We start from the raw sequence: 17427 nt of genomic DNA on the forward strand, positions 1-17427 counted from the left end.
GAACTCCAGTCCTCTATTTCCCTCTGCCTCACCGAGTCATTCCCCCAACTTGGTAGGTTACCAACTAAGTGATTTACGGGAAACCCTAACCCTACTCGTCGAGTCTGTTCTTGGGACTCGGCGAGTTCATGCCATGCTCAAACTCAAATGACCTCCTGAGGTCAGATCTGTTCCTCTAACCCATAGATATGGCCTCCATAAGCAAGATAAAAACGTAAAGTCTAGATCTTGATGCCCATGAAAAGACCTAATGGCTCTATTTTAAGAAATGGCCTCAATATGTCACCCTAAGCTCATATCTCCCAATGGCACCCATAAAGATCAAGGAGTTAAGGTCTCTGGACCTCTTTGGATCTAGATTCGAAGCCTCAACACAAGAAGGGACCAACTGCTTCACAATTCATACTCTAAAGGGGCTAGAAACCCTAACTCTCAAATATTAACACCAAAACTGAAGAAGGATCGAATATATACCTCAATATGAAGTCCCTAGGCTCTGAAATCCACATAATAGCACCCTCTTCAGTTCCCTCTTGCTTTGGTCACCTTCTTCTTGCAAAAACACCCACACAAGGATCAAAAATGGCCTCTTCTCCCTCACAAACGCTCTAGATCTCTTAGGGTTTCACTCAGGGGTCTGGTAGCCGCAAATGGTGGCTATAAGCCCCTTTAAATAGGTCCCAAGCCTTGGGAATTAGAGTTTCATTAAACAGCGCGGACTCGCCGAGTCCACTAGTCGACTCGTCGAGTCCGGTCATTAACCCGGATAGAATTCGCGATCCTACTCGGCGAGTCTAAGCATCAACTAGCCGAGTCCCTCCAAAATCTCCAAACTAAATGAATAAATAATGTACCTAGGAATCTGGATGTTACAATTCTCCCCCACTAGAATCAGACTTCATCCTCGAAGTCTTACTCCGCAAACAACTCTGGATACTGCTCACGCATCCCTCGCTCCGGCTCCCAACTCAGCTCGGACCCTTTCTGATGTTGCCACTGGACCTGTACCAGGGGCACTTCCTTGTTCCTCAGAACCTTGATCTTCCGATCCATAATCGCAACCGCTCTCTTAACATAGTTCAGGCTCGCATCCACCTGAATATCCTCAAATGGTACCACTGTCGACTCGTCGGCTATATACTTCCTCAGCTGTGATATGTGAAAGGTGTCATAAATCTGGCCCAACTCTGCAGGTAGCTCCAACCGGTAAGCTACCCTGCCTACTCTCGCGGTCACCCTGAAAGGACCAATATATTGGGGCCCCAGCTTGCCCCTCCTCCTGAATCGGATCACTCCCTTCCAAGGGGATACCTTCAGGAGAACGAAATCACCAACCTGAAACTTGAGCTCGGATCGTCGCTTATCCGCATAACTCTTCTAGCGACTCTGAGCTGTCAACAACCTCTGTCTGACCTGTTGTATCTACTCTGTCGTCTGAAGCACAATCTCTGTACTACCCATCACACGTTGCCCTACCTCTCCCCAGCAAATGGGAGTCCGACACCTCCTCCTATACAAAAGCTCAAAGGGTGGCATACCAATGCTCGAATGATGGCTATTGTTATAGGAAAACTCAGCCAAGGGTAGGTACGTGTCCCAACTCCCTCCGAAGTCCAATACACATGCCCGAAGCATGTCCTCGAGCGTCTGAATCGTATGCTCGCTTTGTCCGTCAGTCTGTGGGTGGTATGCGGTACTAAAATGCAACCTCGTACCCAATTCCTCATGAAATTTCTTCCAAAACCTGGAAGTGAAACGCACATCTCGATCTAAAACAATCGAGACCGGTACTCCATGTCGCGATACCACCTCCCACACATACAACTCTGCCAGCCTCTCAGCAGAAGAGCTCTCACTAATAGCAAGAAAGTAAGCGCTCTTCGTTAACCTGTCCACAATCACCCAAATTGCATCGACACCTCTCGCAATCCTCGGCAATTTGGTGATGAAATCCATGGTAATCTGTTCCCACTTCCACTCGGGAATCTCTAATGGCTGCAGCCTACCATGTGGACACTGGCGCTCCGCCTTAACCCTGCAACAGGTCAAGCATCTCTCTATAAACCATGCGACATCCCTCTTCATACAGGGCCACCAATACTCTCTCTTCAGGTCCAAATACATCTTAGTGGCCCCGGGATGGATCGAGAACCTCGATCTATGCGCCTCCTCTATCAAAATGGTACGCGTTCCACCCACAAACGGTACCCAAATCCGACCCTGAAATGTCATAATCCCTCGTCTATCGGTAACAAACTCCGAACCTGCCCGATAACCCGCTCTCTCTTATGGTTTTCTGGTCTAACTGCCTCAGCCTGGGCCCTACGAATGGTGTCCAACATCAGTGTCATCACTGTCAATCTCATGCAAACGTCTTGAATCGGGGCGCTCTCCGCCCTACGGCTCAGAGCATCTGCTACCACATTGGCCATACCCGGGTGGTATAGGATCTCGCAGTCATAATCCTTTACCACATCCAACCATCTCCTCTAGCGCATATTCAGGTTGGGCTGATCCATCAAGTACTTCAAGCTCTTGTGGTCCGTGTAAACGGTACACCGGACCCCGTACAGGTAGTGACGCCAGATCTTGAGGGCGAACACTACTGCCCCAACTCTAGATCGTGGGTGGGATACCTCGTCTCATGAGGCTTCAGCTGCCTCGATGCGTATGTTGTCACATGCCCTCTCTGCATCAACACCGCTCCCAGCCCCGATATTAACGCGTCACAATACACTACAAAGTCCTCCATCCCTTCCGGAAGGGCTAACACCGGGGCTGCGCACAGTCTCTGGCGAAGTGTCTCGAAAGAGGTCTGCTGCTCTGGGCCCCATGAAAAAGCAACACCCTTCCGGGTCAATCTGGTGAGTGGCACGGCGATCTTGGAGAAATCCTTGATAAATCTCCGGTAATAGTTTGCCAACCCTAAGAAACTCCTGATCTCGGTGGGGGATCTCGGCACCTCCCAACCCATCACTGCCTCAATCTTGGTCGGTTCGACCAATATCCCATTCTGGTTAACGAGGTGCCCTAGGAACTGGACCTCTAGTAACCTGAAATCACACTTGGAGAATTTGGCATAAAGCCTCTCTGATCTCAAAACTCTGAGGATCTCTCTCAAATGCTCCTCATGCTGCTCTCTGGATCTCGAATACACCAATATGTCGTCGATGAACACGATCACCGATCGATCCAACATCGGCTTGCACACTCTGTTCATGAGATCCATGAACGCCGCCGGTGCATTGGTGAGCCCAAAAGGCATCACTACGAACTCGTAATGCCCGTAACGAGTCCTGAAAGCTGTCTTCTGGATATCCTCATCCTGAAATCTCAACTGATGATATCCAGACCTCAAGTCAATCTTGGAAAACCAAGACGCTCCCTGCAACTGATCGAACAAATCGTCGATCCTCGGTAAGGGGTAACGGTTCTTGACCGTCACCTTGTTCAACTCCCGGTAGTCAATGCACATCCGGTGTGAACCATCCTTTTTCTTGACAAAAAGGATAGGTGCTCCCCACAGCGAACTACTCGGCCGAATAAACCCCTTCCCCAGAAGCTCCTGAAGCTATGAGGATAACTCATGCATCTCTGGAGGCGCAAGGCGATAGGGCTCCTTGGCGATAGGCGCAGCCCCTGGAACCAAATCGATACGGAACTCTACCTGTCTCTCGGGAGGCACACCTGGAAACTCCTCTGGAAATACATCCGGGAACTCACGCACTATCGGAACCTCATCAGCTGACCTCAATCTCTCTGAATCAACCCTCGTATCCATCACATACGCCACAAACCCTTTACAACCCTGCTGTAGACTCTGTCTCACTCTAGAGGCTGAACAAAATGCCGACCCAGAACGTGTACCCTCTCCGTACACCGTAAGAACTCCCCCACTAGGGTCTCATATGGTCACCATCTGTCACTCGCAGCCGATAACCGCCCCAAATCTGCTCAAGCAGTCCATGCCCACGATGACACAGACATCTCCCATCGCGATAGGAACTAAGTTAATCGGAAACTCCACTCCGAAAATCTCAAGTACACAACCTCGAATCACCTCTGTGGCATACACCGCTCTCTCATCAGCTATGGAAACTCTCAGAGGTCGATTCAACGCCTCTCGACTAATACTGATGTGTTGGCTAAAATCCAAAGATACAAAAGACCGACTCGCACCCGAGTCAAATAACACCAAGGCAGGTACAGAACTCACAAGAAAAGTACCTACGCATATCATAATATAAGCACAATATCTCAACATAAAAATAAATACATGGAAGAATACATAACAGCCACGGCATCGGGCGCTGCGCGGACCTCTTCCGTAGTCAACTGGAAGGCTCTCCCTCGTGCCTTCAGTGCCTCGGCCTTCGCAGGCTGACTGTCTGTAGCTCTCACCGCAGCAGGGGCAGATCTATGAGATGCTCCCTGTGCTGTCCCTCGCAACTGTGGACACTCTGTCTTCCGGTGTCTGGTCTGGTTGCAGTGAAAACATACTACAAACCCCTTGGGGAAATCCTTGGTCATATGCCCCTCCTTGCCACATTTGTAGCAAGACCTTGCTCTGCACACCCCATCGTGGCTCTTGCTGCACTTTCCACAAGTGTGGCCCCTCTGGCTCCCAGATCTCGAATCAGCGGGCTTGGCCCGCTTGGCTGCCGGCTGAGACTGTGTCGGTCGCCGATCTCTCCCCTGAGACTCAGCCTCCTCCCTAGCCTGGGTTTCCAGCTCTATCTCCCTCTTCCGGGAATTTGCCTGAAGCTCAGCAAATGTCCAGTACGTCAATTTCGCCATGAACTCTCGTATATCCCTCCTCAACACACTCAGATATCGGCTCATACGTGCCTGCTCGGAGGACACATGCGCTGGGCAGAACATCGCCCTCTCATGGAACATCCGAGTAATCACTATAACAGACTCGGTAACCCTACTTGAGGGTCAGAAACTCCTATGCCAACCGCTCTCTCTCCACCTGGGGAACGTACACATCTCGGAACATAGCAGTGAACCTCTCGCAAGTCACTACAATAAGCTCAGCAGGCGTATAGTGTGCCGTCACAAACTTCCACCAGTCCTTCGCTCCCAAGCGAAGCTGGTTTAACGCGAACCGTACTCTCAAATGCTCTAGAGATGAGCAAGTAAAGAAACACCCCTCTATGTCTGATATCCACCTCATCACTGCAATCGGGTCTTGGTTCCCATCAAACTCTGGTGGTTTTGTGTTGTTGAACTCTCGAAACAGCAACGCATCACCACCCTGCGGCCTAGTCGCAGCTATAGTTGCAGTGGCCGCAGCAACAGCAGCCTCAGAAAGAGCAGCGTATCTCTCTTCAAATGTCTCTATCAGTGTGGTCTTGATAGACCCGAACATCTCTGGTATCTCTGCCCTGATGGTCGCAGCCACCTCCTCATGTATGATCCTACGGATCTCCGCATCACTCGTACCGCTGCTCTCTGGTGTGTGGTGTGTCCCAACCATGATCTCCCTCTGAAATACAACATAAGAATATTAGGGACTCGCTCGAGTATACTCACACTCAATAACTCCACCCTACTTATTCCTTAGTACTCTAAGGATTCTTACTTGGACTGCACACTGACCCAGTGTCTTTAGTAGTACAGGCCCAATACTACCGTCCACACCGCATCAGCATTCATCCCAAGTCCTCCTCCCAGAGTCCCAAATCCCAAGTACTCTGCTCTCCTTAATCATATGCTACTCACTAGCAGATCTCTCATAAGCTCCTCGTTGCTATCTAAAGATTCTCAAATATCTCTAGCAGCAAAACTCCTAGACTAAGGCATCATATATCAGGCCACTCTAGTCCTAATAAGAATACCTAGTCTACTCTAGCATGCATTAACATAACTCATCGTATATCATAGCATAATATATCTCATAACACTTATTGCAAGGGTATTTTGGGAAATTACCGTTCGGGCAGTGGCTGATCGTACACACGGCTCTGCTATGTTTGTCTCAAAACTCTTTTTACTCTTTTAAAAAAAAATTATTATCAAAAATTTTCTCAAATCCTCAGTTTGAGTTCAGATACGCCGGAAGATGCATCTGAATCCCTCAAACCAAGGCTCTGATACCAACTTGTAACACTGTAAGAATTAAAACAATTTTCACTTTTTAAAACCATATAAATTCATTCATAATCACTTTTGAAAAACAATGTATCAACATTATCTCATTACAAATCCCAAGATCAAATCATAATAAACTCCGCGGGTGAGTGTACGGATCATGCCGGTGCCTTCCCGTGATCATCACTGGTACCTGAAACACATAACACATAACACTGTAAGCATAAATGCTTAGTGAGTTCCCCAAAATACCACTCTAACACATATTAGCCACTCAAGGCTATAACTCTGTTGACCCTCTGGTCAGTGTGTCTCAGTAGGACCCTCCAGTCCCAACTCTCTGTGGGCCCTCTGGCCCTAACTCTATGGACCCAAAGGTCCTAACTCTGAAAACTCTGAATCATGCATATCACATATCACAATAAATCTCAACACATAAATAGCATACAAATACACTGGCACATAACTCTAAAATACATTGTCACATAACTCTGTTACCACTCTAGGTAAAGTATAGTGAGAAGACTCACCTCAGATGTCTCGGTAAATCTCTGACTCGGTAGAAATATGGTCTAGCCTCCGCCTAATCACATAATTTTAATACTCTCATAAATATAACTCTCGAGACTAGACTCAACCCTCTCTTGGCACCCTCAGAAGGGTAAAAGACCATTTTACCCCTCTCTTGACTCAAAGACCCCATTGTTGACCAAACCCTAAAAGTCAACAAAAGTCAACGGTCAAACTTTGACCCGACTCATCGAGTGCCCTTGGGCGACTCGACGAGTCTACACGTGTCCACTATCTCTCTAGTCTTGCTTGACACGTCGAGTCTTTCCCCTGCTCGACGAGTTACACCTGGCATGAATCGTGGGGCCACCCCGACTCAACTCGTCGAGTCCCATTATGAACTCGGCGAGTTCCGCCTTGAACTCCAGTCCTCTATTTCCCTCTGCCTCACCGAGTCATTCCCCCAACTTGGTAGGTTACCAACTAAGTGATTTACGGGAAACCCTAACCCTACTCGTCGAGTCTGTTCTTGGGACTCGGCGAGTTCATGCCATGCTCAAACTCAAATGACCTCCTGAGGTCAGATCTGTTCCTCTAACCCATAGATATGGCCTCCATAAGCAAGATAAAAACGTAAAGTCTAGATCTTGATGCCCATGAAAAGACCTAATGGCTCTATTTTAAGAAATGGCCTCAATATGTCACCCTAAGCTCATATCTCCCAATGGCACCCATAAAGATCAAGGAGTTAAGGTCTCTGGACCTCTTTGGATCTAGATTCGAAGCCTCAACACAAGAAGGGACCAACTGCTTCACAATTCATACTCTAAAGGGGCTAGAAACCCTAACTCTCAAAGATTAACACCAAAACTGAAGAAGGATCGAATATATACCTCAATATGAAGTCCCTAGGCTCTGAAATCCACAGAATAGCACCCTCTTCAGTTCTCTCCTGCCTTAGTCACCTTCTTCTTGAAAAAACACCCACACAAGGATCAGAAATGGCCTCTTCTCCCTCACATACGCTCTAGATCTCTTAGGGTTGCACTCAGGGGTCTGGTATCCGCAAATGGTGGCTATAAGGCCCTTTAAATTGGTCCCGGACCCTGGGAATTAAGGTTTCATTAAACAGTGCGGACTCGCCGAGTCCACTAGTCGACTCGTCGAGTCCGGTCATTAACCAGGATAGAATTCACGATCCTACTCGGCGAGTCTAAGCGTCAACTCGTCGAGTCCCTCCAAAATCTCCAAAAGAACTTAATAAATAATGTACCTGGGAATCCGGATGTTACACATTCAGACGATTTCTAAGCCAAACAATCTCTCCCAAAGGTAGATCTAACCTCCTAGAGCATGCTTTCCACGTAAAGTTGCAACCTTTACGTATGAATAGTTCCCACAAGCCAAAACTAAGCTACAAGGAAGAGTTTTACTATGGAGGAGGGCTTCAAGCCTCAAAAGCTTGAGAATTTCATGCATTAGGGACCTTGGAGAGTCCAGATCTGAAGTTGCAAACTTCAGATCGTGCTCAATGCAAGCACTAGCCACAAATGTGTTATAAAAGGCCATGAAGCTCAAGATGAAGGGATCTATCAAATGAATGGTCAAGGTAACAACTTGTTACCTTCTATTAGCTTCCAAACTGAAGTGGATGCTGGATCTAAACTCTTCTCCTCGTTCTTTGCTTCCAATCTCCCAAGATATGCACCACAAAACAACCTTTAGCCTCAAAATGCTCAAAAACGGAGTTGGGTGGCTAGGGTTTCGTTTCTGGACTTGAGAGAGTAGTAATGAGGCGGATGGAGTGTTATAATGTTCTTTAAATAGGGTACAATGCCCGAATTTAGGGTTTCCCTAACCCTGACCAACTCTCCGAGTCGGTCTAATGCCTCGTCGACTAGGTCACTAAATTCGTGGCCCAAAATGTGCTCCTACTCGTCGAGTTCCTCCCTGGACTCGACGAGTAGACCGCTTGACTTGGGGTTTTTCTTTCCTTTCTTGACCTTCTGAATGTGGGGTGTTACAGATGTGAAAGAAGAAGAGTTGAAAGTTGAGAAGAAGCTTAAAGGAGACTCCGGAATCGACTGTCACTATTGTCATGGTGCAAACCACATGGCAAGTGACTGTATACTTCGAAAGAAGGAAGAAAATAAAAACAAGGTGAAAGACGAAGCATACTATCTTGAGCGTTTGGAGGAAGTTATGGAAAAAGCAAATGGAATTTCTCTTGTGGCGAGAGGTGAGAATAATGATGAAGGAACATACCAAATTTGGTCCTCGGGTTCTGATGATGAAGAAATGTGTAATCCTATGCATGGAGCAATGTATGAGAAGTTTGAGGAGGAAGATGATGAGGTGGTGACTTGTCGCTGTTTTATGACTAAAGGAGGATACAAATCACCAATAACAACAAAGGTACGTTCAATTCTTCAACCTTTCAATATTCCTTTAAATGCTTATGATTCTAAATTAATTGCTTTTGATGATATTGTTGCTTATTTTGATACTTTGGTTATCTCTGCTAGTAACGCAGCTAAGAATTCGACTTCTCAGTTACCAGAAGTTAAGAAGCAGTTAGATTACAAGAAACTAAAAGTTGAATATATAGAGTTACAAATTACAAATATGATATGTGATAGGGATTCATAAAGTAGTGATGTAAAACTTTTATTAGCGCAAAGAAACATATTCCTGTAATTCTGTTAAAAGACTTTATGCCAAACTAACTGCTTTGCATCATTCTTTTGATATAAGCAAGGAACAACATAGGAAGTTATTACCTTTTCTAGCTTATGAAAGAGAGAAGTTTGATAACATTTTTTATGATTATGAGAAAACCATTGCAGAATTTGATAGAATTCATGAATATAGATATGCTTATGGAATTGTGAAAATTGATGAATATCTTGACGCAAATGAATTAGTTGATATTGTAAATGATACCTTGACCAAAACTGAACAAATTAATATTTTGAAAAGAACTGAGAATTCGACATCTGATTATCAATCTAATTTTGCTGATAGCGAAGATAATTCTGATAATATTAGTAAAATTAGTGATATTGAGGATGTTGATTGTTCCCAGTTGTCTATCATTAATGTCAAATCTAAGTCTAAAGGAAAAGAAAAGTGTAATGATTTGTTGGTTAAGATTGACACTGACAAACCCTTAACTTCAAAAGTTTGTGATTTCGATCATGTAAGTGTCAGAGATAGTCAAACTGATAGCAGTGATGACGAAAATGATGATGAAGTTTCGCAAAAACCAACATCAACAAACATAGGTTCAAAAGAAATAGAAATTCCATGAGTTGTTGTTGATCAGGTGTATGGAGATATGGAAAAATTTGACAAAGTGATGACTGAAAAGGGTGCTCATTATCTCGAAACTCATTCAGTGGTGTATCCTAACTTCAAATGCACAAATGATGTTGTCTTTCCAAATCAAGTATTTGTGACAACAGAAAATGTCGATAACATCAAACCAGAATTTAACAAATTGGTTGAAGAAGATAATAAACATACATCTGATGAAGGATTCTTTGCAAATCAATGTAGTATCGAAAATAATCTCACGAAAAACACCTACACTTTTCAAAGACAAAAACCTCAAAGAAAATGGATGGAAAAACAAAAAGTTTCAAAAGAAATCCAAAAACAAGCTAATGTGGATGTTGAAAAAGTTGTTAAAATCAATTCACAAGAATTTAAAGACAAAATTGACAAGTTTTCGAAAGATAATGAAATTTCAAAGAGACAAGCACGAAAGAAAATTTTATGGCAAACTGTTGAGTCTCGAATACAACAAAAAGGTTTGAAAAAGAAAATGTCTGAAAAGACAAAGTCTAAATCAGTTAAGACTACATTTTCAACAAATTCAGGCAATCAGAAAAATCCCACTCAATTTAAAAAACCATTGTCTGAATCCATTCCACAAACTACATTTTCAAAATCTAAACCTCAAACAACTACAAATTTTTCGAAAAATTTCAATCATTCATTCACGAAATTTCAAAATCAACATTCCACAAATCGATTTCCTCATTATCCAAAACAAAGATTTTCTCAAAATCAATACTATCAACACACTCGTCTCCCAAATCATTCAAAGAATTTTCACAATCGATTTTTCTCAAAACTCAGAGGTTGAAACCAATGTTAAAAATCAAAAATCTGAAAATTTCGTCCTAAATCATATATTGATTTCACTCCACAACGACCAAATTTTCCAAATCCTTCTGGGAGGCAAAATTCGAAAGTTTCATACACTAATGGTTCATCTAATGTGAAGAACATAGACCATTGGCTTGAAGGAAAAGGAAAGATGTTTCAATCACAAAACTTTTCACAACAACAAATTTAAGAAGCTTATGAGAAGTATCTAAATAATTCTTCAAATTGAAGTATGTCTTCAAAAGAATCTAATATTTCTGTGAAAGCTTGGAAACCAGTTCGAAAGATAAGATAGTTGAAAAACAAACTGAGAAGAAAAACGCGAAAGTCAATGGAAATACTAAGCCTTCAAAATCTTATGTTTGTGTTCCTTTACCTAATGATGTGGACTTAATTGATACTTTCAAATCCAAAGTTTGTGATCGGGTTTTAGGTTCTTCATGTCACTCTATTTTTAAAACTAATTTCCAAGGAACCAAATAGCCTTGGGTACCTAAATTCTTTCATTAATTGTAGGTTTGGTGTGGCGAGCAATATGATGATAAATGGTACATTGGTAGTGGTTTCTCTCGTCACATGATTGGAAAGAAGGAGAATTTGCATGATTATCGAAGTTTAAATAATGCAAGAGTGGTTAAGTTTGGAAACAATCACAAGTGTCAGGTGAAAGGATATGGCAAAGTCGCGAATGGCAAGTTTACTGTTAATACAGTGGCATATGTCGAAGGTCTTCAACATAACTTGATAATTGTTTCACAACTTGTTATGGGCACTGGCAATCAAGTGGTGTTTAATGAAGAAGGTAGCATAATTTTGAATTTCAATACAAAAGAAGTTTTGCTCAAATCCAAAAGAAAAGGCGACATGTGTTACCCTAGACATCCATCCTATTATTGGCAAGTCCTCAGTGTGCTTCCTTTTGAAAGCTTCATCTGATATTAGCTGACTTTGGCATCGAAGGCTTTCACATCTGAATTTTCGAAATTTGAACAAATTGGTGGTTCAAGATCTGGTAAACGGTTTACCTGTTTTAAAGTTTGATAATGATACTTTGTGTGCAGCTTGTGAAAAATGGAAGCAACATAAACAAGGTAATCCAATTACCATCGATTCGAAAATCGTCGAACCATTGGAATTACTTCATATTGATTTATGTAGACTATCGACAGTTGAAACTCTCAACAAGAAACGGTACATTCTAGTTATTGTTGATGATTTTTCTCGATTTACTTGGGTTTATTTTGTCAAGTTGAAATCCGAAGTTGCTCAAATAATGATTGATTTTATCAAAAATATGGAAACAAGCTTAAAGAAGAAAGTTCGAAAAATCAAGAGTGATCATGGTTCTGAATTTAAGAACAATGTTCTTGATTCATTTTTAGTTGACAAAAGAATATCGCATAATTTTTGTCACCCTACACACCGTAGAAAAATGGTGTTGTTGAAAGGCGAAATCGATCTCTTTGCGAAGCTGCACGAACAATGCTCATTTATGTGAACCTTCCTCAATATCTATGGGCTGAAGCTATCTCAACTGCATGTTTTACTCAGAACAGATCTTTTATTCATTGACGATTCAACATCACTCCTTATGAAATTATCAATAACCGAAAACCTAATGTCAAATTCTTTCATGTTTTGGTTGCAGGTGTTTTATCATGAATCTCAAAGATAATCTTTCGAAATTTCAATCTAAAGCTAACGAAGGAATTTTCTTGGGATATTCTCAGAATTCAGTTGCATATAGAGTGTTCAATAGACGAACAAGGAAAATTGAAGAAACTTTCAATCTCACATTCGATGATTATTATATCAAACAAGTTGACAAATGTTTCGAACAAAAACCAATTCTTAATGAATCACAAGATGCATCTGAAAGTCTAGATTTATGTGATTTTGATTATGATATAATTTTTGGTATTCCTGATAGGGTTGCGGATGCTAAGATAAATGTTCAAGATAATCAAATTCCAGAATTGTCAAAACATTCTGATTTTTCGACATCTACTTCAACTGCCGCTAATAAACAATTGGTATCATCTTCTTCTACAAATGGAAAAAGTATGCTTAATAATCAAGTGATTCTAATTTAAAAATGATAATTTGGTTTGAAAAATGGGACGTTACATATACTTAAATCACGAACAATCATTATGTTACTAAAATAGTACAAAGGAGTCCAATTTTGTGTCACTTTTCAAGGATGACTTATTATTGATAATAACTAATGAGCAAAAAAGCATAAACACTTACAAAACGACTTAAAAGAACCAAAAGTAATGATGTTTTAACCGGGCAAGGGGTCAAAACTATTTTAACTAGGGCTCGTGAGGTTAAGTTCAAGTTATCAGATCCATCTGTGTTGCCCCTGAAAGCTCCAAGTTTTTTCGTCTTGGCCCCGCAATAATTAGGTCAAGTCGTTTGGAAAATCAACTCAAAATAGTTTTCCCTTGATGCCTTCAAGTTGTTTCGTCCCAAGCTTACAAGATTTGGACAAAACTGCTTGTACCACCATGCCTAATTTTATTTTTCAATACATTTTCAAATATTTTCTTATACAATGTTATTAATCATATAACTTTTTTCAAAGTGTTAAAAAATTAACAAGTAATGGCATTACCTCCACATAAAATATTTAATTCCTAAAATGAACCACTTAGGCTACAAGGTATACATGCATCACACTGCACGATAGTGATAACATTGGCATTTTAGCACACCAGGAACACCACATCCTGGGTGCGGTAAAATAACACATCTCTCTCTCTCTCTTCTCTCTCTCTCTCTCTCGGGCTACATTTTCAATAGAATCATTTTTTATACCAATGGTCAAAAAAATAAATTAATAGAACTTTTTTTTTACCACTGTATAAATATTAACCATTTTAACCTCTACTCTCACAACATTTTAAGTATTTTCTCTCACAAATTTATTCGAGCACAATGTCGTCGTCATCGAGCGATAATTTGTTTGACTATTTAGATGAAGATTTGAATTTATTTGTCGAGGATTCGGAGTTATTTAGTATTTTGATTATTTTTAGATTTTAATTATGTTTTCTTATTTTGATTAGGTAATTTTATTTATTAACTAATAAAATACTTCTATTTTGTTAGTTTTGTGTTTATTAACTATTTTTTAATAATTGCATTTATTTATTAAATTATAGTAATTTTTATTTCAACAAAAAAAAAGAGGTAAAATGAAATATGACCATTTCCTTGGTTTTGAAGAGTAAGTGAGAGTGATGGGAAATGAGATAGCATCTGGTATCACATAAAAAAAGAAAGGTAAAATGTGACCACACCCTCAAACTAAAAAAAATTGGTTTTATCTAGAGTAAATTACCCGAATGGTTCTTATGGTTTGGAGTAATCTGGACGTTTGGTCTTTAACTTATTTTTTTTACTTGGAAGGTCTCTACCAAATTTATTAAATAATCATCACATATTATACCAAATTTCTTAAAAGATGATGGATCTTTATTCATCTCTTCAATAACATTACCAAGAGAAGTGGCAAAGTTTATTTGAAGACATTTTTAATTTATTATTGATTTCATACCGGTATAAGCTAAATCTAGCGTTTGGATGGGGACTTTCTCAAAAATTGCTTATAATGGTTCCATTCGTAGATAAGTCATTTTATAAATTAACACTAACTTATCAAAAGCTTTCAACACTTTTTACAAGCTTTGTTTTGATACCGCTATAGATTAATAAGCTAACAATTTCAAAAGTGATTATGATTGAGTACTCTCAAATACCCTCCGAAAGTCTAAAATAGAAGTATAAAACCATAAATAAATAAAATATATTAACATATTTATATGCATTTATTTTACATATTTTTAAGAGCCGTAAACTACAAACCATGATATCACAATACACAAGGGTTAAGGAAGACTGTAATTCCAACATTTAGGTCTCTCTCAAACGAGTGGACCCGATTCGACCGGAAATTTCAAGGTATACCCTGAAGTTGAATTTGTATCGTGAATAAGAAATTTACATGAATAGACATCCATATAAAACTAATGAGATTCTTGATTAAAATATATCTGAAGTATACAGCTCACCTACTTCCAAGAAACTTCCAAGAAAAGAAGAGGTTTTCAATTGGGAACCTTAATGGAAAAACAGAAGAAGATAAAAGCAGCTGAAATTGGTATAACTCTTGTTTTATATGTTTAATATCACTACATTTGGCCTTTAATAACTCTAAAATATCAACACCTCTAATGGTCAAGAGGTTTAACCAGTAGTGAAATAATAAAAATTATGAATGAGAGTGAAATTTACATATTGATTATATATTTTCTTTGAGACAAACAGGAATCATTATCTTTAAAGTTGTCGATATTCACATCATCAATCTTTATATATGTTATACCCACAAAGGAGTTCCACCCCATCTTCAAAATCAGAGACGCACACTTAATTAAATATTATCAAGAAAACGATGCAGCCAGAAGAGCTTCAATCATTTCTTGAACATGACTTTCATCAAGCTGGATTATATAGTCCGAAAATGGCTTCTTCTCCTTGTGATATACATGACTTCTACTCCTCTATCACCTCCCCAGAGGACTCCATGATCTCCTCAGAATCGTACTTTCAGACCATGTCCTCTTGCAACTTTAGCACTTTATCTAATTTGGATGACGATATGCAAGTATTGGTTCCTATTGAGAATATTTCGCAACATGTCCTAGGGATTGAAGGTATTTCAGGCAATGAACTTGAAGATGTATTGAAATGGTGGGGTGAAAGTGAAGAAATGAACAATATTTCCTCAGAAGATTCCATGGACAACGTAGGTGTCTTTGGTAGTCCATTTATAAAATCCAGTGACACCACAATGATGTTAATGCCACCCGATGACATGGAAGTTGAAGATGAAACAAGCCTTTATCATCTACTCAATGCTTATGGAGAAGCCATGGAGATGAGACAAAGAGAACTAGCAAACGTGATTATTGGATGCATAAACGAGAAAGCTAGCCCACTTGGTGGATCCATGGAACGTGTTGCATTCAACCTTTTTCATTCAGGAACACAAGGTGACTACATAAAACACGAGTCAATGAAGAATTTCAATGTAGCATTTAAAGCTTTCTACGAAATTTTCCCCTATGGGAGATTTTCTCATTTTGTAGCCAATTCAGCTATTCTTGAAGCAATCATGAGCAATTCACGGAAGATACACATCATAGATTTTGACATGGGTGAGGGTGTTCAGTGGTGTGCAATGTTCGAGGCTATTGGAAAGCTAGGAAAAGACACTAAGTTGACATCCATTAGAACTAAAGAGCAAAGTCACGGTTTTGAGGAGACAAAAATTCGGCTTCTAAATTGTGCAAGTGCTTCCAAGTTAAAGTTAAAAGTCCAAGAGATGACGATTGAGGATTTGATGAAAGAGATTGAAGGATCACAAGAGTATGAATTCTTGGCCTTCAATTGTATGGTTGGACTACCACACATGGGAAGGACAAGGAATAGATATGAAGTGATGGAGTTTCTAAGGGTGGCAAAACAACTATTATTGATGAGGGAAGGAATTATAATCTTTGGTGATGGAGAAGATGTTGAAAGAACAAAATATTGTGGCAATTACAGTTCATTCTTCGATAAATACTTAACGCATTATCATGCGCTCTATGAGTCAATGGAACAAAACTTCCCAGAGAACCTTACAGAAGCAAGAATAGCCATGGAGTCGCTTTTCGTTGCACCATATGTTTCATCTCTCTCTTGGCATCAAAAGTGGGAGAATATCAGGGAAGAAAGTGAATTTAAAGAAAATCTTGGGTTAATGGGGTGGAGGCTGAGCAAAGAGAGTGTGATTGAAGCTAAAGAAATGGTAAAGGAAAGTCAGAGTTCATATAATATTAGGGTTGAAGGAAAAAATGGGAATGAAATGGTCTTGGAATGGAGAGGAACTCCATTGGTAAGAGTTTCTTGTTGGAGATATAAAAGATAAAGGAAAGAGAAAACATTTCTCTTGTGAATAATTTAGCTAAGTACTCCTGGAACTTCATTGGATATAACTGTATAGATTGATCATTTGATTATGTAAAAGAAGCATAAATTTCAGCTCTAATAAATTTGTGAAGCAAAGGTATATTATAAACATGATTACAAGTAAATTAGAGATTAAACGAGGATCAAAAGACACCCATCTTGTATGCTTACAATATTATATTTTCTTATAGATCATTGATTATTTCCAACATAAAGGGGAAGAGCTTAACTTTCCAACCCATAAGAGCTGCTTTGAACCATTAGAGAGTTCTAATAAAAGAAGTTCCAACCCAACTCATCTTTGATGTTTAAGGATGTCCTATCCAAGCTAGAAAACACAACAAAGGCAATTGCAGTCATTTGGGTATATTCGTATTTGATATTTTTGTCCTGAATGTTAATTAAGAATGAATATAACAGCAAACATATCTTATCTACAAAATCCTTCATAATCTTATCTATTAATTATTGCAATCCAGTTGGATGATGCATCTAATGTGTTTATATTAGATAATGTTATTAAAATCCAACGGGAAGATACTAACAGACCTTGAGAAGTTGGTACCCTTTATTTTCAATGATTTTAGACTTTTGGTTGCTTGTTTTTGGATTTTGGAGTGACGG

At 40.2% G+C, this 17427-nt stretch overlaps 1 protein-coding gene across 1 annotated transcript; it reads left to right on the forward strand.

The window, feature by feature from the left end:
• The first annotated feature begins 15241 nt into the window (after nt 1–15241).
• Nucleotides 15242–16762, forward strand: LOC145067572 (protein NODULATION SIGNALING PATHWAY 2-like). Its single transcript, XM_079014685.1, has one exon. The coding sequence runs from the start codon at nt 15242–15244 to the stop codon at nt 16760–16762; it is 1521 nt and encodes a 506-aa protein (XP_078870811.1).
• Nucleotides 16763–17427: the final 665 nt, after the last annotated feature.

Source organism: Lactuca serriola, chromosome 8 (assembly GCF_051521515.1).
Source record: "Lactuca serriola cultivar US96UC23 chromosome 8, Lser_US96UC23_V15, whole genome shotgun sequence".
NCBI classification, from domain to species: domain Eukaryota; kingdom Viridiplantae; phylum Streptophyta; class Magnoliopsida; order Asterales; family Asteraceae; genus Lactuca; species Lactuca serriola.

Bases quoted from the DNA above. Each gene is read 5' to 3' on its own strand.
- LOC145067572 (XM_079014685.1), top strand. From the start codon at position 15,242: ATGCAGCCAGAAGAGCTTCAATCATTTCTTGAACATGACTTTCATCAA.